Source organism: Marmota flaviventris, chromosome 7 (assembly GCF_047511675.1).
Source record: "Marmota flaviventris isolate mMarFla1 chromosome 7, mMarFla1.hap1, whole genome shotgun sequence".
NCBI lineage: Eukaryota > Metazoa > Chordata > Mammalia > Rodentia > Sciuridae > Marmota > Marmota flaviventris.
The window spans coordinates 123,352,368-123,378,284 of NC_092504.1; the positions used below are offsets into that span (position 1 = coordinate 123,352,368).

General features: G+C 38.2%; 1 protein-coding gene across 4 annotated transcripts in view; it reads left to right on the plus strand.

Annotated features, from left to right (window-relative positions):
* The window catches only part of Slc10a7 (solute carrier family 10 member 7), a 240,062-nt gene that overhangs the window by 173,777 nt on the left and 40,368 nt on the right, over positions 1–25,917 (plus strand). For all 4 annotated transcript variants that reach the window (XM_027926759.2, XM_071614635.1, XM_071614636.1 and 1 more), the window contains one exon: positions 16,328–16,411. In XM_027926759.2, the coding sequence (XP_027782560.2) occupies positions 16,328–16,411 (84 nt within the window). The remainder of the gene's footprint in view (positions 1–16,327; positions 16,412–25,917) is intronic.

Below are 25,917 nucleotides of genomic sequence, written 5' to 3' on the forward strand. Positions count from 1 at the left end.
GTTGCAAAGCACCACTGAGTTCAGTTGTGTGTGTGTTTGTGTATGTGTGTGTGAATGCTATGCCAATACATCAATTCCATCTGTTTCCCCTCCTTGTCGTAGTTATCAGTAGTACCCAGTTCATTTTGTATCAGTCCAAAAAAGTGTTAGCATCCTCCATTGTTTTCTTCTTAACAGTGCACCAGTACTTGGTGTTTTCAGTCTTCACATATATGACCTCCTGTACTCTGGCATCTGAGTTCTCTTCTCCAAAAAGGTTGACTTCCACTTCATCTCAGCCAACTGTCCCAATAGTCAGTCCCTTGACTTTGCTACTGCTGATAAGCTTCATTCCTCTATAATCCTATTTTCAAATATCCTCTCTGTCCTATATTCATTCATGACTTACTCTCCAAGTCAGAAATTCTTCAGACTCACTGGAATGGTGAGATCATTTACCTTGTCACCTTTATAATTCCTTGACCCATCCCTGCCTACCCTCACCCTGATGCCCTCGTATCTCATCTTAGGCAGCCCAGATCCCATGGTCCCTCAGTACAATTCCTTTATTATATGTACCATCAACAATCATGCTCACCCAGGGCTTAGTATTTCCCTGGCAAAGTACCAAGCCTGCTGCAATTCAGTTCTACCTCTTCCCACATGTGTACCTGAACACCCTGACACAAACACTACCATGACACTGGTCTCATTTCAAATTCATGACAACTGACTTGTAGTGAGCCTGGTACTCATGCTACCTTCCCCTAATTCATTCACTTTTCTACTCTGGAGAATTATTTCACACATTCTCCTTGCCTCTCAAATCTCTAATGTCTCTCTTTTTGTATCAACTAATGCTGAAAGGAAATTAAATGATAAGGAAATGAGAAGCAATCAGAGGAAATTGACAAATTCCCACCTACCCTCATTCATAGTCATATTCTTTGCCACCTCTCCTGTTTTCATAGATAAACTGTTTTTACTCTCATCTAAGGCCAGTCCCTTTAGTAATGCTATCTCTTCTTGCTCACTTAGTGATATAAATCATATAGATTTCTCTTTCTTCTACATCATCAAATTTTCTCTTTCTTCTGGGTCATTTCCATTAGCATAGAAGCACTCATCTTAAAAATTAAACCTCACTTTTTTCTATCTGAACTCTATTTCTCTGCATTTTTAAAAATATTTTTAAAGTTGTTGGTAGACCTTTATTTTATTTATTGATATGAGGTGCTGAGAATGGAAACCAGTACGTCACACTTGTCAGACAAGTGCACTACCACTGAACCACAGCCTCAACCCCTCTGTGCATTCTTTATAAATTTTTATTTAAGTTATTTAAACCTATTCATCACTTGTTCAATCTATGTATTGAATTCTGCCCCCCCCTTCAGTACTAGCAATGGAACCCAGGACCTTACACATACTAGGCAAGCAGTCTACTACTGAGCTACATCCCCCCATCTATATTGAGTTCTTCCTCCTCCAGGTACTTTCCTGGGTGCCAGGATATAGCAATGAGCAAAAAGAGGATAAAAAAGGATGTCTGTGCTCTCATGGAAGTTATATGCAAAAATGGAAAGAAACAGCCAAGTAGAAATACAGTGTGGAAGGTGGATGCTAAGTGCTGCAGAGAAAATAAAGTAAGGAAGGGAAATAAGAAATGCCAGGGTGGAGTCAGGGAGAAGGTTCTATTTTAATTAGGATGGTCAAGTTCTGACTCTCTGTGAAAGGGATATTTGAGCAAAGACCTAGCAGAGATAAAGGAGTGAGTCTTCTGGTGTCAGAGGCATGGGAGGGGCCAAATGATATAGAACCTCAAAGTCCTTTGTAAGGACTTGCAATTTTAATTTGAGAGAAATGGGATATTATTAAATGGGTTTTGATCAAGGGAACTGCATGTTCTGGCATTCCTTTTAAAAGGATGATTCAGGAAAGGTGTCTCTCTTGAAATGACATTTGGCCAGACCTGATGAAAGTGAAGGAGGGAGCCATGTGGATACCTAGGGTGGGAAATCCAGGCTGAGCCAAGAGCAAATGTTAAGACTCTGAGGATGGCCAGTCCCAGTACTTCACTGGGATTGTATTAACAGGAAGCTAGTAGCTAGTACGTGAGTTTGATCAAGGGAATGGCATGTTCTGACATATACTTTTTAAAAGGATGATTCTAGATGCTGGGTTGAGAATAGATTGTAAAGGGATGAGTGTGGAGGCAAGAAGACCATTAGATAGATATTTCAATATCATAACAAGAGATACTGTTAGCTTGCACTAGAGTGATTGGATAAATGTGGTGGGAAGTAGTTGGAAATAGAACTTGAAAGTAGAACTGAGACTGAACAAAGGTTATGAGAGAAAGAAGAGTCAGGAAGACTCAAAGCCACAGCAATTGAAGAATTTAGTTGCTATTTACTAAGACAGGGAAAACTGTAAGGTTGAGCGGGTTGAAGAAACTCTATAGAGTTCAGTATTCACTGTGTTCAGACTGAGCTGCCTTTTAGACAGCTAGGTAGAGACCTCAGGTAAGCAATTGACAGTGGAATCCAAGGGGAGTCTGAACTAGAGATATTCACTTTGAGAGGTCAGCACTGAGGTGGATTTTAAGTTAGACTAGAAGCAAATGGAGAATAGAAAAGGAAGATACAAGAGTTCAAGGCCTAGAGCATTACTATATCAAGAGAACAGCAAGGAAGGCCAAGCAATGGCCAATTTGCCTAGAAGGAACACCAAGAGATTTTGATATTCCAGAAGTCTAGCTGAGAATGTATTTCAAAAGGGGGGCAATGATCAACTACTTCAAATGCTGCTAATAGTTCAAATAAATGAAGTTTGAGAAGCAACTATTGGTTTAAACAAGATAGTGGTCATTGTGGGCCTTTCCAAAAACTGTTTCTGTCATTTTCTATTTGTAGAGAGGTGGCACAGTAAAGTGACAAAGCATAAAATTTTGGTTTAATTTATAGTAAATACCAGTTATATAATAATAATCTACTTTCTTGGTCTCAGATTTTACCTCTGTAAATTGAAAATTATGATAAGAAGTAGTGAGTAAATGTATGTGGAAGCATGTTATAACCATGCAGACGTTAGCTACTTAAATTTCACACTTCATAGAGAAAAACAGAAAATAATTCCAAGAAGGACGCCCAGGTTCCTCTCTCTCATCTGAAATGCAGCAACAGTTCTACCGCTTCAGACCTTAGTGATGGGCTGAATTTTAAACCATAAGATTCTATAACCGTGTATAATCTATAATCTTATAGTCATATATGTAAATGATTCTACTATGAGTATCACAGTCACAGGAAGAACAATGAAACTTTTCCTGAAATATTACCTTTTATTCCTAAGATCCTGTCTTAGTGTGTTCAGGCTGCTATAACAAAATACCATAAACCGGGTGACTTTACAAACAACAGATATTAATTTCTCATGCTTCTGAAGCCTGGAAAGTTCAAGATCAAGGCAGATTCTGTATGTGGCGAAGGCATGCTTTTGGTTCATAGATGGCTCCTTCTTGCTGTATCCTCGCATGATGGAAAGAGCCAACTGGCTCCCTAGGGTCTCCTTTATAGGAATACTAATCCCATTCATGAGGGCAGCAGTCGTGACCTACTCCCCTCCACAAAGCTTACCTCTTAATGGGGTAGGGGTTCAACTTGTGAACTTGTTGTAGGGCATGGTAACATTCAGACCATAGCAAACCCAAAACCCAAAGCATTTTCATACACATTACCTGTTATCTGACTTGGGCAAGGGCAACCATTCCCTTTATTTATTTTGTGAGTACAAATACTTCAGTCCATGAAATTTGTCTTGGGGGTTAATTAAGACCTTGTCCAGCTTTAAAAACTGCACATATAAATTTACTACTTGAAATTTTTTTAGTCATTTTCCTTATGATATAATAAGTGTTAAGTGTTCACAAGATTTAGCTTCTATTGGACTAGGAATCATGCATGTCTTATTCATGACCTTACCTCCAGTGCCAGGTATTCAATAAATATTTGCTGGAAGGAGGGCAGTAGAAAGGTGATTGAGTAATTAATGACTAGAATGATCCAAATGGTAAATAAATAAATGGTTAGGAGGTTAGATCACAGCCATACTCATAAAGTCTCTTATTTGCTCTGAAAAATAAATTATTTTTTCAATATTATTAAACAAAACACCTAGTATTTTATACCATATTTGAGTATTAATCTGACACTGATTATTTTAGTTAGTTTTGGTTTTTTTTTTTTTGTTTGTTTGTTTTTTTGCCTCTGTGACCAAAAGACCTTACAAGAACAATTAGAGGAGGAAGTTTATTTGGAGCTCACAGTTTCAGTAGTTTCATCCAAAGGATGGCTGATTCCATTGCTCCATTGTTCTGGGCCCAAGGTGAGGCATAACATCAGGGCAGAAGAGTATGGTGGAGGAAGGCAGCTCAGGACATGGCACCAGGAAGCAAAGAGAGATGAACACTCTAGACAAGGGACAAAATATGTACCCCAAAGGCATTCCTCCAATTACCCGCCTCCTCTAGCCACACTCTATCTACTTACAATTACCACCCAGTTACTCTGTTCAAGTGGATTAATGCTCTGATCATAACCCAGTCACTTCACCTCTGAAATTTCTTGCACTGCCTCACACATGAGCTTTTGGGGGAACCACATGTCTAAACTGTAACACTGACCCTTCCCTGAAAGAGCTTATGGTTTAAAAAAGACACTAGGATATGGACACAGATAATTAAAAGTCAAGGTAGAAATTCTAAGTATCCCAGTATCATCATATTTCAAAGGAGATTATTAAATACAAAACATTTCATTAAATAGAAGGTGGTTTTTTGCATGAATTTCAGGCTGAAAGAAACATTTTAATTTGAGGAGCAGGGGACAGTGATAGAAACTGCCAATGTTTCTCAAGGGATCTCCTGCTTGCTTCAGATTTTTTCATAGGCATAGTTCTGATTTTCTTCTATGTCTAACATCACTTAAACTTGCCTCTCTTTCCTTTCCTTTAATGTGGTTTATCACTAACAGTATGTTTAGCAGTCATTATTATGTTCTTTATTCAGCAGCATATAGTAGAGAAGATTGAAGGAGAGAGACTATAAAACTTAAAAGTAGTGTGGTGTGATGTTTAGGAGGATGAGGCCCCGTGCTGGGTGAAGCAGCTCAGCTGTGAAGTCAAAACCCAACTCTGGTCAGCAGTGCCAGGGCCATCATCGGGCGGGGTGAAGGCCCCTTTATGGGCTCCTGTATCCCTGAAGTTTCACAGTAACTACTTCACAACTTCTTCCAGCCACATGAGGCAGACCCTAAGAAGAGGAATGCAAGGAAGCAATCTCTAATCTTTTATCTTACTCCCCTTGAAAGTTAAGGTAAAGAAGCACAAAGATGACTGTTCAAACCATAAAAACAAGTCAGTCTAATCCCACAGAATTGTGATTGAAGGAAACCATATATTGGATTATGTTGTTATGGTCCCAAATCCCAAAGTTTTGCAGACCACCATTTTATTCAAATAAGTTCATGCTTGGCACAGGAAGATCAGTAACACTTAATATTTGTACTATGGAAAGCCTTACCTCTGCTCTTCCCAGCCATCAAGGTCAATTAAACTTCAATACCTCTTGAAACTAGGGTCCAAACTTTGACCACTATTGAAAGCCAGTATCCTCAGAGTTTATAGGTGACACTATTTTCCTACGTAGGGGATATTTGGATATTTGGCATTTACCTACATGCTTACCCATTCGGTATCATATAAGCACCCCTTAAGTAAATGGGGGCACCACTAGCTACTGGCTATGCTGCTGTGTCGATCAATCTCTTATAACTTGGCCCCTAGTCAAGTAGATAGGTATTTATAAGGCACTGTGGTAATTAGACGTATATACACACATACAAATGTGTACACGTACACCAATACATATACACACAATGCATACACACCAGCCTCTTTCCAGGCTACCGCGTCCCCCTGACCTGCCTGTCTCTTCAGTTAGTTTCCATTTCAGCAGTTCTTAAGTCCAGTAGACTTGCATGGTCACAACACTGCATACAACACCTTTTTTTTCCAGGATGGGTGGGAAAGGTAATGTTTATTGAGTAGCTATTATGTGTATTTTATGCATAGGCCCATGTAACAAACCTGACTACCTTTAAAGGTTGGTGTTATCCTCACTTTGTATGAGAAAACAGAGGTCCAAGAAGATTACATAACTTGAGACTACCTAACTGGTAAAGAACACAAGACCTTTTTACCCTGGGCTTCCTCTCCTTGAATGATCCTTCCAGGTTATTCCTACAAAGCCTGCCTTCAGGGAGACACAGTTTCTTTTTAAGATATATTATCAGCATTCAGTTACTGTTTCTTAAACATCTGTAATCTAAGTAATGTGGGAGACAAAGAAGAATGAGGCATAATTATTGCTTATTGTGGGTAAACAGGAATAAAGAATATGGGAAGAATTTAGAGAAAAAAGTAACTGTTAAACTGTCATTCAGACTGAGTTTAATAGAAATTCATAGAAGGGAGAGGTCTGGGTCAGAAAGATCAGGGGTGGCCTTTGAATCTATAATCAACAATTATTTCCCTGGTAATTGGCTGCCTGTGATAAAAAATTTTTAATTGCATCACCATCAACAAAAGTAATATATACAGCCATTAATGTCATGTATAATACGGGGATTATTTTTTATACTGTGTTCTCAATTGTGGTTGCATAATTGATGGTCACATGTGTGAGATACATAGAATGTTAAAAATAAACATAAAGCACTCAAAGAGGAACTAGCCATTTGCCCCAGTTGCTCCTCAGAGGAGCCAGTTTCTCAGCCTCTTGCCCAGAGTGTTTGTTTCTAAAGAAGGTGAAGATGAATCTTCTCCTCTTGGAGTCCTTAATAGCTTGTCTTCTTACTGCATGTGTAAATCACAGAGAGGTTGTTCTCAGAATTTAGTGAAGAACAATAACCAGTGGTAACTAATAAATGCTCGTGCCAGGGCTCCCCACCTTACTGACCCATAATTGGGGAGGGAATGCAAGGAGAAGCCTTCTAAGCAACTTTCAAACGCATTAGAGGTGACATTGATCAACTCCTTCCCCTCTTAAGGACCAGTGACCAGAGATATCAAATTCATTGCTGGCCTGAAACTCCTGTGACCTAACAGGAGTGAGGTGGAGACACAAAATGAGCTGGCGGCAGCTATCTCTTAGCCTCCTTCTCCCTTACCCTTTGGTCCCCCTCTAGCACCAGCTCTGGGGGGCATAGGGTCCTGCCAGAGTGGGAGCCATTGCACTAACCTGTTGGTTACCAAGCCTTGAGCACCCTCCTAAAGGAACGTAAGCATTTGTTCTATTTGAGGGAGTAAATTGAGAAGCTCTGGTTCCAAAACAGATTCCAGATGGACAAGATCAAGCCTTTTGTCAGGGAATAGGGAGTAAAGTTTGTTCCTTGACGCCTCTGTGTGTATCTGCCTCTGCTCTCCATGTCCTGGAAGCTGCCCTCTTTATGTTAGAAAATATCAATTTACAGTTTATTGTAACCCAAATCATGACCGTGACCATTAAGTTTCCATCAGAGCTGGGGCCATAGCTCAGTGGTAGATTGAGGTTTTAAGTATGTACAAGGCCCTAAGTTCCAGCCCCAGCACTGAAAAAAAAAAAAGTTTCTATCAAAATTATGGAAGGTAATCTTTTCATCTTACATTTTAAACTAGCATTTTACGTGTTATTAAATTACAACACGTGTAAAGCTGGAGGATTTTAAGGTAAATTAAATAAGCCAGAAAGACAAATACTGCATGCTGCATGATCTCACTTAATGTGAACAATCTAAAAAAGTCAAACTCATAGAAACTTAGTAGAAGAGAGGTACAGGGTTTGGGGCAGGAGAACTAGGTACCAAGTTGCCGTTGTAGAGCTGGGGTTGTGGCTCAGTGATAGAGTGCTTGCCTAGCATGTGTGAGGCACTGGGTTCGAGTCTCAGCACCACATATAAGCAAATAAATAAATAAAGGTCCATCAATAACTAATAAAAATACTTAAAGAAAAAAAGTTGCCATTGTAAGGTGAATAAGTTCTAGACACCTTGTGGCATTTCAGCATGGTTTCTTTAGTTAGTAATCATTTATTGCACAATTAAAACTTGTTAAGAGTAGATCTTAAGTATTCTCACCAAATAAATAAAAATCAAACTAGATGAGATGATAGATATGTTAAACAGCTTGACTGGGGTGAATATTTCATAGTTTACATATATCAAAGCCTCATGTCATATACCTTGAATTATGTGATATTGTCAGTTATACCTCAATAAAATAGAAAGTACACATTTGCATATAAACAAAAGTGAAGCCATGTTCTATGTAATTTTTTATCTTTAAAAAAGTCATTAAAGCCTATTTTGTTCTTGATTTCTCAGAGAAGAAAAAAAGACCACTTGGCTAGAAAAAGATCAATTCTTCTACTTAAATACTCCTTCTATGCGATAACCCAATTCTAGTTTGATGCAAGCAACTGAATCATTATGACTGTATAACCACCATTTTTCCTAATGTTGATAAAGTTGTCATCATTTTCACATTGAGTCCGTCACCTGATATACACGTAACTCATCAATTGTGTATAAGTAGTCAACTTAGTTTGCAGGTATCCCTGTGAGGAAGGGGCACAGGGAATGCAGGAGAGACAGAACCGTAGTTCATGGGGAAAGGCAGAATTCTGGAAAGATTTGGGAGACTCTCCCTTCTCCTGTCTAAATGCTTGGTTTTGGAACAGGAAGGAGATATGAGTCTGAGTGTGTCTGCAAGAAAGCAGGTGCAAGAGTTAGATGGGATAGACAGCTTGTCCCTCCCTGTCCTCCTTCCCCCGGGGCTAGGGTTCTTGGCCCTGTAGGGAGAATGGAAATGGGGTGGGAAAGGAACAAATCCTGTTCTATGCCTGAAGCTGCTGCTTCCTGATTTTCTAGCCAGAGAGGTTTCATGTTCATCGTTCTATGGTATAAACTGTAAATATCTATTCTTATTTTCCCCTGAATATGATGCTAATGAAAGTGAAGGCCAATCATCAAGGGTGAATTATTTAATACAATAATGTTTTAATAGCTGAGAAGAGACACAATAGTGGTGTTGCCTGTGGCTAATGGATTTCCCTGATAGGAGATAAAAGGCTGATTACACAGCAGAGCCAGTGAAGACCCTGTGCATTAATGACAGTTTACAGGTCAGCTCACTTACAGGAGTGATTTAAAACGCACCATCTGTTTTCTAACTGCTGGTTGATAAGTGTGATTCTGCAGACAGTCAGCGTCTCTTCATCAGAAATTGTCACTCGTTTGTCTTCCTGAGTCTGGTTAGTTTGGCCCCAAAATATTTACCGACTCAACTCCCCGATTCTTTACAAATGAAATAATTTCTAAATTGAGTGGATTGATGGCAGTCAGTCCTGCTTCCACTTAGCCCTTCTCTGCCAGGTTAGAAAATGAGGCCCTAATGCCCTACGGCATCCAGTGTGTGCACTGCATTAACTCCTCTGTGAGGCATCTACCCCACCCCAGCCCTACCAGTCACTACCCTCCTTGGCAGTGTTGAGAAAATAGCCACTCACATCATCTCCTGCTTCCTGTAATTCAGATCAGGAACCCCAGTTGAGAAAGGAACCTGTTCCCCAACCCATGGAGGCAGATGGACACATGTGCTCCTGCATGCCTCCCCCAAACCCCCTCGCCTCCCCCACCCCTGCCATTCTCACATCGGTGAGGAAAGGAGAGGCCAGTTTGGGCTTCCACTCTGTCCCCTTCCCCATCTCTGGTGCCTGTGTCGTCTGTAATTAATATGCAGTGGAGCCGTAGGATGAAGTGAGAGGGCTTTGGAGCTACATTTCTGGATTTAGATCCTGGCTTTGTCTCTTCGAACTTTCATGACCCGGGCCAAGTTGTTTAACTTGTGTCACTGTTGCCTCATATGAAAATGGGGGTAGGAACTAGTTTCTCTCAAGGGAGTGCTGAATATTAAACTGTTGGACACACATTTAGCATTGAAAAGCAGTGACTGCCACATAGAAGTGCACAAAAAATGTCGCTGATGTATTTATAGGACACAATGGGGTGGGAGGCCAGTGTGATCCTTTCTTAGGTTATGAGTTGAGTGGAACTTTGTAACTCAGCTGAATGGAGTTGGAAGAATGGAAAGGAAACCTTGTCAAGCTCCTTTTTTTTAACCTACTTATTGTAGCCATTCACTAATTAACAGATTTATTGAGTACCTACTATGTGGTGCTAGAGTACTGGTTCTCAAAGTGTGAACCTCAGCTTAACAGCACCACCTCCTGGAACCTTTATTAGAAATGCAAATTCTCACCATTCTACCCTCCCCCATATTCTCCTTAGGCTTTCTGAATCAGAAACTCTTAAGGGTGGGGCCAGGCTATGTGTGTGTGTGTGTGTGTGTGTGTTAGTTATACTTTCTTTTTAGATATACCTGGCAGTAGAGTATATTTTGACATATTATACATACACGGAGTATAACTTATTCTATTTAGGATCCTATTTTTGTGGCTGTATAAGATGTGGAGTTTCACTTTGGTGCATTCATATATGAACACAGGAAAGTTACATCAGATTCATTCAACTGTCTTTCCTTTTTCTATCCCCACTTCCTTCCCTTCATTTCCCTTTCTCTAATTCACTGAACTTTTATTCTTCCCCCTTCCCATCCTTTTTGTGTGTTTGAAGTTATATACTAGAGAGAATATTTGGTCTTTGGTCTTTGGGGATTGGCTTATTTCACTTAGCATGATAATCTCCAGATCCATCCATTTATCAACAAAAGTCATAAAGTCATTCTTCTATATGGCTGAGTACTATTCCATTGTGTATATATCTCACATTTTCTTTATCCATTGTGAATTAAGCTGCTATAAACATCAGTGTGGTTGTGTTCTGTAGTGTACTGATTTTAAGTCCTTTGAGTGTAGCTAAGGAGTGGGATACCTGGGTCACATGGTGGTTCCATTCCAAGTTTTTTAAGGAATCTCCATACTGCTTTCCAGAGTGTTTACACCAATTTTCAGTCCCACCAGCAGTGTATGAGTGAACCTTTTCCCCTATATCCTTGCCAACATTTGTTGTTGCTTGCATCCTTGATAATTTTCATTTTGCAAATGCTAGAGATGTTGAACATTTTTTCATATATTTGTTGACCATTTGTGTTTCTTCTTCTGTGAAGTATCTGTTCAGTTCCTTTGCCCATTTATTGACTGGGGTATTTGTTTGGATGTTAATTTTTTTTTAAGTTTTTTGAATATCCTGTAGATTGATGCTCTATCTAAGGTGCAGGTGGCAAAGATTTCTCCCATTCTTTAGGCTCTCTCTTCACACTCTTAATTTTTTCCTTTGCTATAAAAAACTCTTTAATTTGATACCGTTCCATTATTGATTCTTGGTTTTACTTCTTGTGCTTTACAAGTCTTGTTGAAGAAGTCAGTTCCTAAGCTGACACAGTGAAGAGCTGGGCCTACATTTTCTTCTCAGAGGCACAGGGACTCTGGTCTAATGCATAGGCCCTTGATCTACTTTGAGTTGAGTTTTGTGCAGGATGAGAGATAGGAGTTAAACTCTTACTATAAATGGATTTCTAGTTTTCCCAACACCATTTGCTAAAGAGGCTATATTTTCAAATGATGTTTATGGCACCTTTGTCTAGTTTGAAATAAGTATATTTATATGAGGTGTGTTTTTTTGTTGTTGTTTTTTTTTGTGTGTGTGTGTGTGTGTATGTGTGTGTGTGTCTTCTGTTCTGTTCCATTGGTCTTCATGTCTGATTTGTTGCCAACACCATGCTGTTTTTATTACTATAGCTCTGTAATATAATTTAAGGACTGGTATTGTGATTGATGTCTCCTGCTTCATTTTTCTCGCTAAGGATTTCTTTGGCTATCCTTGGCTTCTTATTTTTCCAAATGTAATTTGTGTTTGTGTTTTAACTAGCCCCCCGGATGTTTCTGATGTGCTAGAGTTTGAGAACCACTGCCCTAGATGTAAATTGTGAATAAGTAGTGTTCTGACCTGAAGGAGAATACCATCTCTAGGGAGAGACCATTTGTAAACAAGAACAACTGAGGATGCCAAGAGGTTCAATGGAAATGCAGAGGACAGTGGTTCACAAAAGAGGAAGGTGCAATTCAGCATCTTGGGAGAAGTTTTTTTAAAAGATTCCTAAAAACTGAGTCTTGGAAAGATTAAAAACCTGCCAGTTGTAAGTGGGGAAATTACATTCCAGAGAGAGTAGTTCATGTGTACTTGGGATGGGCAGGCATGTGTGTAGACCTCGACTTTCTATGAAAAACAGCCCCTTGAGAGGAGGGGTTTTACATTTTGTCCACTGTTATATCCCAGTGCTGAGAGCATCCCCTGAGAACGGGCAGCACACGGTCACTACTGAAATGATTGAACACCAAGGTCCTAAATTCCCACAGACTGAGTTTTCATAAATCATTTCTTCTCAGCATAAGATGTGGAAACCAACCTTCTTGTGAGTCCTCTGCTTTAAAGTACCACATTCCTGTAAGAAATTAGCCAGTGACCGGATTGCTTGTTTAACACACTGTATCTTAAAGCCTGGCTTGGCGGTAGGAGACATACTGAAATCTGCCAGGGTAGTTCAGTAAAGCCCAGAGCTCTTGCTTAATACAAGATGACTCTGAACCTGCAGACTTTACCTGCAAATTATTGATGCTTCTTCCAAGCCCCACTAGTCTTTACAATAGAAGCCACAACTGGTTCCTCATTAAAATATGAAGAACTAAATATCCTAGGCAGCATATTTCCTTCTGCTTTCATTAAGATCAACCCTGCATACAAAATAATCAGGTCTCGTACTTTGCTAGTCATGTTCTCATATGCTGCCCTGAGCCAGATGCTCACTCTTCTTTCTTCTGGATGCCAGGGCACTTCACAGCATCAGAAACTTCCCAAGGGCACCTCTGCATCTTCACTCTGACCACAGCGACAGGTCTGGTGGCCAATTCAAAAGAAAGGACTTATGCCAAATCAGACTTCAGTCCTGAGGTTTCCATCCTTTCAGAGCCACTTCTAAGGGACTCATCCAGAGGGATTTGCTCCCCAGCACCCCTACCATCCCTTATCTGGCTTTGGGTACCCTGTTAATTTCATCTGTGGCTCACTCTGATCTCTCATCTGACAGTGACTCAGAGAAGGGCCACTCCAACCTGTATTTTCAGTCGAGTAAGTCAGAGGTCAGAAGCATCTTGGGGTCATGGACACCCTCCTCCTCGGTCCATTGCCTTGTTCCACTGTCTTCTCGTAGCATAAAGTTTTGGAACACTGAGCACATGATTAGCCTATTATGTGATAAATGGAGAAGTTTAAAAACTAATGACTTAATAAGTAGGCAAAGTATCTAAAGAGATATTTCTCAAAAGAAGAAATACAAATGGCCAACAAATATATGAAAAAATGTTCAGCATGCTTAAAACAATCAGAGAGATGCAAATCAAACTACACTGAGATTTTATCTTACCCCAGTTAAACTGACAATCATGAAGAATACAAATAACCATAACTGCTTCTGAGGATGTGGAGAAAGGGGTATACTTATACATTGTTGGTGGGACTGGAGATTAGTACAACTAATTTGGAAAGTAGTGATTCCCCAAAAGACTAGGAATGGAACCACCATATGACTCAGCTCTCCCACTCCTTGGTACTTACCAAAAGAACTAAAATCAATATATTATGTGGTGGTACAAGCACATCAATGTTTATAACAGCACAATCCACAATAGCCAAGTTATGGGACCAGCCTAGGTGCCCATCAATAAACTAATGGGATAAAGAAAATATGGTGTGTGTGTGTATATATATAGAGAGAGATTTATATATAAACACACAATAGAATTCTACTCAGCCATAAAGAACAATGAATGGGGCTGGGGTTTGTGGCTCAGTGGTAGAGCGCTTGCCTAGCCCGTGTAAGGCACTGGGTTCCATCCTAAGCACCACATAAAAATAAATAAAATAAAGGTATTATGTCCATATTCAACTAAAAATATTTTTTAAAAAAGAACAATGGAATTATATAATTTTGTTGGTGAAAGAATGGAACTGGATAACATTGCTAAATGAAATAAACCAGACTCAGAAAGTTGAGTGTGGAATATTTTCTGTCATACAGGGAAGCTAGAGAGAAAAAAGAATAAAAAAGGGGGATGTCTAGAAAACAGAAGGGAGATCTGTAGAGTAGAAGCAGGAGACCAAGTGAGAGGGAAGAGGGGAGGGAAAAAAGAAGTACTAAGAATCAAGGTAGAGAAAACTATGCTATGTACATTTATAAATATGTCAACATGAACCCCACTGTTATGTGTAACTAATAAAAGGCACTAATAAAAATAAATGCAATACATAATAGTTTTAAAACCAAAGTCAAAATTAGTTCTTCGTTATTCCACTGGACTTAGAGAAGGAATATTGCTTGATATGTTATTCATTTAAAAATTTTAAAAACATAAATTTATGTTGAGGTAGAAGGAGGAGCCAGAGATATAGGAGATGAGTCATGAGGGTCCAGGTAGAAATGGTCAACTCTTATGTGAACACCATACCTCTAAATTCCATGCCTCTCTCCATGCATTGTAAACCTTATGAATAGAGCATTGAGACGGATGGTGTTAAACTTGAAAACTTGGTTCATTAAGATTTATTTTTTCTATTCATGTGGTGCCTCGATTTGTCATGAAATGTTTTTCTTTATTTCAATTCTTACTCCAGGAACAAATGTAAGGCTAATATTTATGGAGAAAATATATTTGTTAAGCACCTTGTGCTTCAAAGACATAGTTGCTGTAAGATAGGGTATAATTGTTAGCTTTTACTATTTTAGTTTGGCATAAAAAGAAATGGCTAACAGCCAGGTAGCTGTCAACACTCCAGGAATCCTGTCCTTCATCGGTTTCATTTTTTCTGCTTGACTTTCTTCATTTTTCACTTTATATCTGTTCCAGAGGGAAAGGGCTGAAGCTACAGTTTTAGGGGTGAAAATGACAGCCAAGGGTCAATGTTGAAGCTAATATCAAATGGCGTGGGCCACTGGTGGGCAAGATGCCTTAAGTCATTGTGTCTTGTATATGGGGACTGAGGATGGTGACAGTTTTATAAAATACACCAATATAGAGAAAAGATTTTGGTAAATGATTCATGCAAAAAATCAGAAATCAGTGAAAACATTGGTCTTACATCATTTCATTCTGAGCTGTTAACTTTATTTATGTAAATATTTGATTTGCTTTATCTGACATTCTGTGCCCTCAGTCATCTCCAGTGTCCTTTCACAAAATGATTTTCCAAAAGATATTTCTAAGTTAACTGAACTTAGGTCGATATGAAATTGAGATTGGATCTGTAGGATAAGGGCAAAAAGGAAGTTCCAAGGGCCAAGGAAAGCACCATTGATGGTTTGGGACGCCCTGGCTGCCCGGGACTCAAGAAAGAGAGAAGCAGGCTGCTGTTTGTCAGAGAGATCTGAGAGCCAAGAGGAAGTACTAACAAAGATGAGGCAGTTCACAGGAAGACTTAGCAATGCCTGATGGTGAGACTAATATGCGTGTGCAACTGTGTACCTAGTTCGACACTCCTATGCTACAGGGAGTAGAATCTTTATGAAGCTGAGATTGCAATTTTGAGAAGAAACAACCAAAAATGAAGAAGGAAAAATGGGAGTTAGGAACAATATTAAGACATACAAATTTAGGAGAGAGAGATTGAAATTTTAAGTTGTAAAGTAAGTTAGGCATTAGGATTTCCCATTTATTAGACCTTGTGCGAAAATAAATTTTGAAGACTCTGAGATTTATTGTCTTCGACTTGAAGGACAAGGAAAGTTAGAAGTTTTTCATTTACAAAAATAAGATATCATCGTAAGAGAATGAGACATGCTTGTTTCTTTTATGTGTCTATGAACAGATGAAATAAAAAATCACACACATTTTGATTGTAGGTGAAATGTCATGGTATATGACAGTATGGACATAGAAATGTATTTAATATTTTTTAGAAATGTATTTAATAATAAGTAATTTGAAGGGATTAAAAATTAATGGCAAAATAATTTTTTCTCAACCATAATCCACTAATAAAATTATATATTAAAATACCTAACAGTCTATTTTGTTTTAAATTTTAAAAATTTGAGGTAATTCACTTTGTTGAAATCTACCAAATATTTGGTGTCTGTGAGAGAAATTTGTGGAAATGAAATTTATTACATTACTTAATTAACAGTAATATTTAATAATTGATTCAGAGTAGTTCTAACTCCTATTTTTCTAATTTTGCAGCTTGGCTCATCCTCTACTGTGCCTTTTACATCGATTTTTTCTCAGCTTTTTATGACTGTTGTGGTTCCTCTCATTATTGGACAGGTAAGGTCTTCCAATTTTTACCTGTTATTTCCCTAAAAGATCAGATTGTAAATCCTTCTGTAATATCAGGGAAACTGAGGTGGAAGAAACAACTAAATTAAAATACACAGCTATGAAAATACAAGTTTTCATCTACCACAATATTCTCATCTTTTAATTTTAAATTAATATTAATCTTCTTTGCAGTTAGCTAAATATAAGAACTACTGAAATGAATCTTAAAATTGGATCTTAGACTACTTAGAATTTCCTTTCAGATTCTTATTTAATAGGACTAATAGAATTTCTTCTATTTAACTTCTTATAACAAATTACTAATAAGCATTCGATTTAAGTATAAGCATAAAAATTTAAAAACAAGGTTTTTGTTTGTTGGTTTCGGGTGGTGTTAAATCACAGGAAACCACAGGAATAGAGAACAGAATTGAATGTCCAACTGAAATGAGTGGGCCTGAGGGAAACAGTGCGCAGGATGACCAAGAGCTCAGACCTAGAGTGACTGGATTCCAGACTCAGTTCTGCCTTGCATCTGGTGTGCGACCGTGAGCCAGTCATTTCACCTCCCTAGCTCTAGGTTCATAGTTCATTAAATGTTATACTAATAGTACCTGTCACTTAAAATATTGTTGTGAGGATTAAATGAACTATGCATGCACATAAAGTTCCCAGAATAGAGCCTGACACAGATGAGTGCTCTGTGGTTTCTGTGGAGGTCGCCATCATCATCATCTTCATCACCATTCCCATTATCAAATTGCCTGCAGATATTAAACAGGAAGCAGCTCTTTGGAATATTGCATATAAAATTATTTATATTTATTTATATATATATATATATAAATAAATTTATATTTTGTAAAATTATATATATAGAAAGAGAGAGAGAGAGAGAGAGAGAGTGTGTGTGTGTGTGTGTGTGTGTGTGTGTGTGTATTTATATGCTCTCTTTGGTCAGATTCTCTGGGCAATAAACTGAGACAGGTTTCCATGCAGGAAGTTTCCTGGGGAGTAAGTACTTTTTGAGGGGTGAAAAAAGTAGGTGGGTTAATATCTTTCTATCAAGGCCTACATGGGTTCCCTGGTGAGTTCTGGAACTAGGGTGACCCCTTAGAGTTGCAGTGCCTTAAGGTAAGAGCGCCTGGTCTCTATACTCTGCTCTGACCAGTCTTTCTGCTTACTCCCACCCCACTGAGGTCTGTGCTGAGGACCTCAACTGAGATCCTTCTTCCAAGCCAGGCTTCCTGCTCCCAGAGCCTGTGGGATTAAGTACCTTATTCCTGAAGAGATTGTTCTGGATAGAGCACCACAGAATTCACTACATAGGCACTTTTTTTTTTTTAATGTTATACTTAAGGGACTAATTTTAGCTTAAATGATGACAATTTAAAACACCATTTGCTGAAGTGATACATGAAAAAAATATTTTCTCCACAGTGCTGATCACATAATAGGGATTCTGAATAAATATTATATCCCCTGCCTTCTTCTTCAGCTTCTGCCATATTTTGTATTGCTAGCTTTCCTGGCTTTTCCTCAACTCCTACTTATTTTTTCTGGTGTTTTTGTTTGTTTATTTGTTTTGCAGTACTAAGGGTTGAACCTAGGGGTACTCTACTAGTCTTTTTATTTTTATTGTGAGACAGGGTCTCACTAAGTTTCCCAGGCTGTCCTTGAACTTGTGATCTTCCTGTCTCAGCCTCCTGGGTACCTTGGATTTCGGACATATTTCACAGTACCTGTCTATTCCTTCTGTTTAAAAAATCTTTGTGTGCCAGGTGTGGTGGTGCACACCTGTAATCCCAGCAACTTGGAGGAAGCTGAGACAGGAGAATCACAAATTCAAGACCAACCTCAGCAATTTAGTGAAACCCTAGGCAACTTAAGTAAGATACTGTCTCAAAATAAAAATAACTGGAGGTGTAGCTCAGTGGTAAAGTACTCTGGGTTAAATCATGAGTTTTAAAAAAAAAAATGTCTTTATGCTCACCCTTCCACTCCAACTTATCACACTCATTTAACTGTAATTCAGATCTGAAATGTTTTCCTGGTTATTCTTTTTTAATTTTGTTTGTTAGTTGATTGGTTTTTAGTACCAGAGATTGAACCCAGAGGCATTTTACCACTGTGCCACACCCCCAACCCTTTTTTATATTTTTTATTTTTTGAGATAGAGTTGCTTAGTGCCTGCTAAGCTGCTAAGGCTGGCTTTGAACTTGTGATCCTCCCAAGTCACTGGAATTACAGATGTTTGCCACTGCACTCAGATTCCCTGGTTATTCTTTGCAGCACCTTATTTCATTTTTTTTCGTGGCCCTTCTCACAATGTCTATTTATCTTTTGTTAACTGTTTGTCCCCCACTGGACGAGAAACTTCATACGTACAGGAACCGTATTTGCTTTGTCCACCATTACATTCCCAGACCATAGGCACCCCATAAAGTTGTGTTGAAAGAGTGAAAGAAAAGAGTTATATGATCAATAAGAGGCATGCTTTGCCTTCTAGAGGCATATCTGAATCTACCTGTCCTCATCTCTACACAGTTTAAGCTACAGATGCATTAGATTAATTCCATACTGATTTTTTTAGTTCTGAAAATAATTCCACCTAATAACTTGGAGCTCATAATTCTTCTCTTAGTGGATCTTGGAAATAGTCCTGTTAATAATTAAATGCTTGGCTTGAAACATATGGACAAAGAAAATCTAAATTAGTCAATTTTTTAATGTATAGGGTCATGTAATTTATGTAATAAAAGAATATTCATAGAGAATGGGTTGTTAGATTGCTCATTCTTTGTGGGCCCAGTAGTAAATTATTCCATAAATCATAAAGTAAAAGAGACAGGAGACAGTCAAAAAGTGGAATATGTAGGTTTTTTTTTTTTTTTTTTTTGTTTGGTCGGTTGGTTTTTTTGGTAGTGAAGTATTTTGATGGTGTTTTTCAATGAGGAAACCTATATGCTTGCACTTACCCTGCCCCCCAGTGTATTGTATTCTTAGGAATTAGCAATCACCAACTCATCTCCACATCTAGAAACCCCTAACAGCCTTGCCTCCTCCCTCTTCTTGCCTCCTTTCTCCCTTACATGCAGGCAGTTGTCACATGCTCCCATTCAGAAATCTGTCACATATGGCACCTGAAACCCCATTCATACTGCAGGGGAAGATGGCACCTTTGCTATCTCTTGTCTAAGCTTACACTTCCTGAACCAGTATTTGCATAAAACCTATGCACTTCCTCCTGTATCATTTAAACCATATCTAGATTACTCATAATACCTAATACAATGTAAATTGTTATTATACTTTTTTTTTGTTTAAAGAATAATGACCAGGAAAAAAGTCTATACAGTTTCAATACAGAGTCAGGGTTTTTTCCAAATATTTCAATACAGGATTGGTTGAAGCCACAGATACAGAACCCATGGATACAAAAGGCTAACTGTATGTAATTTTTTAGGTTATCAGTTTATATGGAAAAATAGATTGTTCCAAATTTTATGTAAAAGAAAGACCACATTTTTAGCATACTCTCTTGCTTTTGGTCTTTGAATGAACTGTGCTGTCACAGGCCCACAGATACTTTAATATAAAGGACATAGCCACATATATGGGTACATCCTGATATGAGCACTGCTCCATGGAGAATGATCCCCAGGTCCTTGAGTACCATAGGGAAGGATGAGCATCTCTGCAGGCAGTGGTTTCCAGGACAGGCAGAGCCACCTCAGTCACCTGTCCTATGGTCATAGCTTTATTGGTGTTGGCCCACATTTCTATGGATTGTATAGTGTATATGATGCTACCTTTCAGAGAAATATATTTGCTTAGAGGCATCACGAATCTGTGTTTCTGTCACTAGAATTTTCTGGCAGAAGGAAATATATTAGAGAAGGGATTTCCTTTTTCTAATGCATGTGGAAATGCTTTAGGACTTCACAGCAGGCCTCTTTGATCTTGATCAATTCCAACAACTCACTTCTATGGTACCACTCTTTACCCTGTAAGCTCAGGTTCTCACTAATTCTTCAACCTCATCAAGGCCCCTTCCCCTGTCAGTTGACCTTACTCTCTATCAGCCACCGTCCTCATGACTTTCCCTTTTTACTCAGCTTGGATTCCATAGTCTCTCACTATGATCATTCCTTTGCTAATATTCTCAATTCCTGCATCTTTTGCCCTCTGCTCAGAAAGGCCCAACCCTGATTAACCCCGCTCTGCCACCCAGCTATGCAACTGAGCTGCCTAGATGCCTGGTCCATTGTTAGCCTCACTTCTTGGCAAAACTCCAGTTTGTTGACTTGCTGTCTCTCTATTTTACTAACTTCATGAAGACCCAGTGCATGTTCCTACCAGAGCGGCAGAGCTCTGCTTCCCAGAAAGCAATACACATTGTTCCCATTTTCTTTTAAATTCAGGACCCCAAATTTAAAATTAAAATGTCATGTAACACCTCCCAGAAGTTCTACTCTACTTCCTTTTAAGGTTTCTATTTCTACTCTTTAAAAAGATTATTGTGCCCATCCTCCACCTTTTACTTGCCCTGCACTCTTCCAACGTACCCTTTGACCCTTGGTATCACTGACAGCCTCTGTTTTCTCAAACATCCCAGCCTCATTCCTTCCTTAGAGCTGCCATTGGCTCTGTATGACACATCTGCCTCCTCCTGCCTCCTCCCCTCTCCTCCAGGAGCTGCCCCACTGCCACCAGAAACTATCCTATCACCCAGTTTAAACTTTTGCTTAGTGTGCTTCATTATCTCTTCCTGTTTGTTGTTGTTTTACTCTTTGTTTATCTCTCCAATCAGAATGTGAAATCCATGAGAACAGGGACCTTGTCTTTCTACTCTCTCTCTCTATTTTTATTTATTGACTTGCCTACCTGTGCAGTATGATCTTTGAGGGCCTTGCCAAAACCACTCATACACACTAGTCCAGAGCAAAGAGATTCCAGGCTAGTTTCTCAGTTGTAGCAAAGAGGGTGCCAAAAGATGAAAATAAATATTCCATATTGTTATATGCATCTTTTAAAATGAGATTCTGTCATTACATGTTAAACAAATAATGGGAACTAGAAGGTGAAGAAAAAGACCCAAGTATGAGCTGAATAAATTTCTTTAATCTCTAACTAATAATAAAACTTTATCATTCAACTTTTGATTTATATTTCTGAGAGGGAATTTTGTTTTCCGTATACAACACTCCCTTTGGGTTAAGTCTTCATGGACTGGCTTCAGTGTGATATGAGGCCTAGTTTGGTCTTCATCACTCCCCAGCTGCATACATGATTTCTAGGCCTCACTTTTCAATCTATAGAATAAACAGATTTATGTTTTCCAGCCCAAAGGTGCTGTGAGTCTATGAGATGAGTATTCTTTGCATAGACGATGGTTAAGAGATTGCTGCTTCTCTCAGTTCTAGAAAGAAATAAATTTTGTGCCATTGAAGCATTTTCCTTCCTTTTCCAACAAATCCTTTTAATACATCCAAGTGCTGGTGACAAATACTTATTTTATGCAATATGTGTAAAAGCAATTTATGAATAAATTTTAATGATACAGAATTTCCACCACTTTTCATTATTTTCTGTCACCTTGGATAGTTTTCTAAGCAGCCCAATAAAGTCCACATTTCCCCCTATAAATAATAATAATAAAGCTTATCTTTTCCCCCTATAAATAATAATAATAAAGCTTATCTATACATTATCAATCATGCATTCTCTGGTCTTTCCCTCTGTGATTAGTTTCACTGTTTGAGGTTGGTCTTTCATATTAAATCAGCTTCAGCCAAAGCTGAAGTTGGTGTTCTTAATGCTAGTGAAAATTTGCACTTATGAAATATTAGATTTGAACTATTTCTACTGCTTCATATGAACAGCTTTGAGAGAAAAATAGCTGTACCTTTATAAATGGGATATATACTGGTAAACATTGATAGAAACATCACCAAACTAAAACCAGGAAATAAGAATGGGGATTGTTTACCATCTACAGGCCCTGTTTTGAAAGCATTATATAGTCACTTAATTATTTAATCATCACAACTATTATTATATCCATTATCCGTTCTGCAGATGAGACACAGGGAAGTAAAGGAATTCACCCAAGATCACAAAATAGAGAGTGGATCCAGGATTTAAGGTCAGGCACATCCTGGATCCAGAATCTATACCTTGACCCCTATGCAATGTTTCCTCCAAAAATAGAAGTCATAGTCATACTCTTCCACCTGACTTTTTAACATTTTATGCAAATCGTTTGGGCTCTTTATGCCTCTGTTTGCAGCTCTAAACAAGCAGGATAATATTTGCACAATCTTTCTCCTAAGAATGAAATAAGAGTAGCACTGGGAGAGGATTTTCAAAAAGTGAAGTAGATAATGGGTGTTTATTGTACTCATTTATTATTATCTATGCTTTATAGAATAAATTAATGTGATTTGAATCTAATCAATAAATTTAATAAGACCTATCTTTAAAGAAAAGTGTTATATAAGTTGGATTTGATTTCATCTCTGACAACAAGATACTAACAAAGAGACAAAAGACTTTATGAAATTATATGGATTCAGTGTAATAGAGGATAAAATTGAAATAAGAATCTAAAGCCATCTTGAAGAAAAATAAATTTTGAAATTCAGGCTTACTATGAAAAATTATCTATCATATATCCTCACTCAAAAATCAATTTATAAATGTAAAGACAGAATAGAAAGAAAAAGCAAGGAAATACCGTGACCAAAAATATTTAAGAAAACTAAAATGATGACTATACTACCCCAGGGTTACCTTGGTGTCTGAACATTCTTCACATAAGACGTGTCATTTTTAAAGGTTTCCAACTTGGAAGTCATATAGTAATTGCTAGGTAACCCAGATTATTAGAAGTACAGAGTCAAATTTAAGTATTCTTTTAACCATTCCTGCTAATTAACTTAAAATAAAGAAAATAAAAATGCTGAAGATGAGACAATAAAATAGAAAGCTTCCTGAGGAAGATTTTCTTTTTTTTTTCTTTCTCCACAGGGAAAAGCAAACAAGTTAATGAGGATGTGTCACTTAATTTTTAATGCCTAAGTTTCTCTGAGCCATGAGGACGAATGAATCAGTGTAGATCCTAAGCAAAGATGCAGCTGGCCGCCTCCTCGGAAGGCCTTTGTCCCCGCGTCTTGCTCTGTTCTTTTTCCCAAGGGAGAATGCTGAGGTGCTGTGTCCGGTTGTGTGAGGCTACTCAGCAAAGTCTTGGTACCTATCACGCCATTTAAAATTCCTATAAGGCAAAGAAGTTTGGAGTATTTTAAATGGCATGAATTCTTGACAAATGGAGAACGATTGTGTCAAAAGTGTAAGTTGCTAAACTACAAGAAGATGAGGTTTCCTGGAGTTTGTAGCCAAAGCACATCTCTGAGGCACGTCAACACTACTCAGCCCAGTCTTGTTTATGAACCCCGTTAACATTTTTCTAGCTACACAATGCACCAGCAGCTGCTTTGTGAGTTTAATTTTAGAGAAAGAAGGAAACACTCATTGGAGCCTGGAAGATATAAAATAGCTTACTTCAGAAACACAGATAAATATAAAAAGAAGACTAAAAATGATGAAAGACCATTTGGTTTCCTCTAGGGTTACTGTTTCCCTTGTGAGTCTGTGCAGTTATTTTCTTTATGAAGAACAAGTATCCGTCATTAACCCAGGGATATGTTTTTAAAAAGACATTTTGGCCAGGAGGATTCTCTGTTTCTTGTCATATCAAAAGAGTTCTATTCCACCATGAGACTCTGAGAATTTTGTAATGAAGAAAGAGAGACTACCAAGTTTTATTAAATCAAATTGCTACTCATAAAGTTGATCCATGATTAGATATTTGTTTTGGTTTTAAAATGGCTTTGGCTTTTAAGTTATACTTCATTCATATTTTTTGTTCTCTTGGGGCCATGATATTGGGATTACTTTTGAAATTGGGATCATGCATTCTATGGCCTGTTGCAGAGAGAACTCGTGTGTGTTTTTGTTTTTGGGGTTTTCTTTTATTTTGGTACAGGGCCTCACACATGAGTGTTCTACTAGTGAACTACATCCTCAACATTTTATTTTATTTTGAGACGGAGTCTGAGTTGCCCAGGCTGGCCTCCAACTTGCAATCCTTCTGCCTTCAGACGAAGAGCAGCTGGGATTGCAGGCATGTACCTGGAATATATGCTTATTTAACCATTGTATATTAAAATAAGATTGAAGGACAGCATAAATTTCAGTGATTCCATGTATTTTCCATTTATTTTATTTCCAAAAGGAATTGAGTAGTGTTAAGTTTGACTTTCTGCTACTAAGCACAGCAGATTATGAATTGACCCTCTAAGTGAAGTTCCCTTGGTAGCCTCCTCGTAAGCACCAATGGAGACATATTTGAACACGGGGCCAGCTGAGCAAACTATGAGACCTCTAGCACTGCTATCCAAAATTTATGTTCTAATACATCAGTGCATCATACTATGCAACAGAACTGCTCTTCTTTCTCTATATTTTCTGCATTTTTAATTTTAAAGAAAGAAATGGACAGATGAAATACTATGGGATCACTTCTACCTTCCCATCATAATATTTACAAATCCATATAACTTCAATAATAAGATCCACTTTTAAGAAAATTATAGCTGCTCTCTGTGCATTACACTCTTTCCCCTTCATTCCCAACCCACCCACCTTGAATGGTTTTGTTCCTCTACCTTGAACCAACTGATCTGCTTTCTGCCAAGACTCTCTATATTTTTACTTTTTTCCCCTCCACTGGAGCTTGAACCCAGGGGCTCTCTATCACTGAGCTATATCCCCAACCCTTTTTACTTTTATATTTTGAGATGGGGTCTCGTTATGTTGCTGAGGCTATCCTCAAACTTGTGGTCCTCCTACCTGTCTCAGCCTCCCCAGTAGCTGGCATTACAGGTGTGTATAACCACACCCAGTTTACTCACATTATTAGGACACTTAGTGAGTCCTAAACAGATCCAACAGCCATTTTTCTGAAGTTCTAATGAGAGTACAGTAGTCCTTCCATATCTTCAGGGGATATATTCTAAGACCCCCCCATAGATGCCTAAAACCGTGGAGAGTACAAAACTTATGTATACTCTTTTCTATACATATATATCTATGATAAAGTTTGATTTATCAATTAGGCACATTAAGAATATCAGCAACAACAATAATAAAATAAAATGATTATAACAATACACTATAATAAAATTTATTTGAAAAATAATAAAATAAAACAATTATAACAAATACTGTAATAAAATGTATTTGAAATTTATGAATTGCTTATTTCTGGAATTTTTCACTTAAACATTTTCAGACAGCAGTTGACCACGGGTACCTAAAACTGCAGAAAATGAAACTGAATCCAGGTGGAGGGGACAAGTGTAGCTTATTTTGTTCTTAAGTATGTGTAAGGATATGTTCCATTGTGAATTAAGCCCTTTTGGTGACAGAGTAGATAATGTCAAAACCCC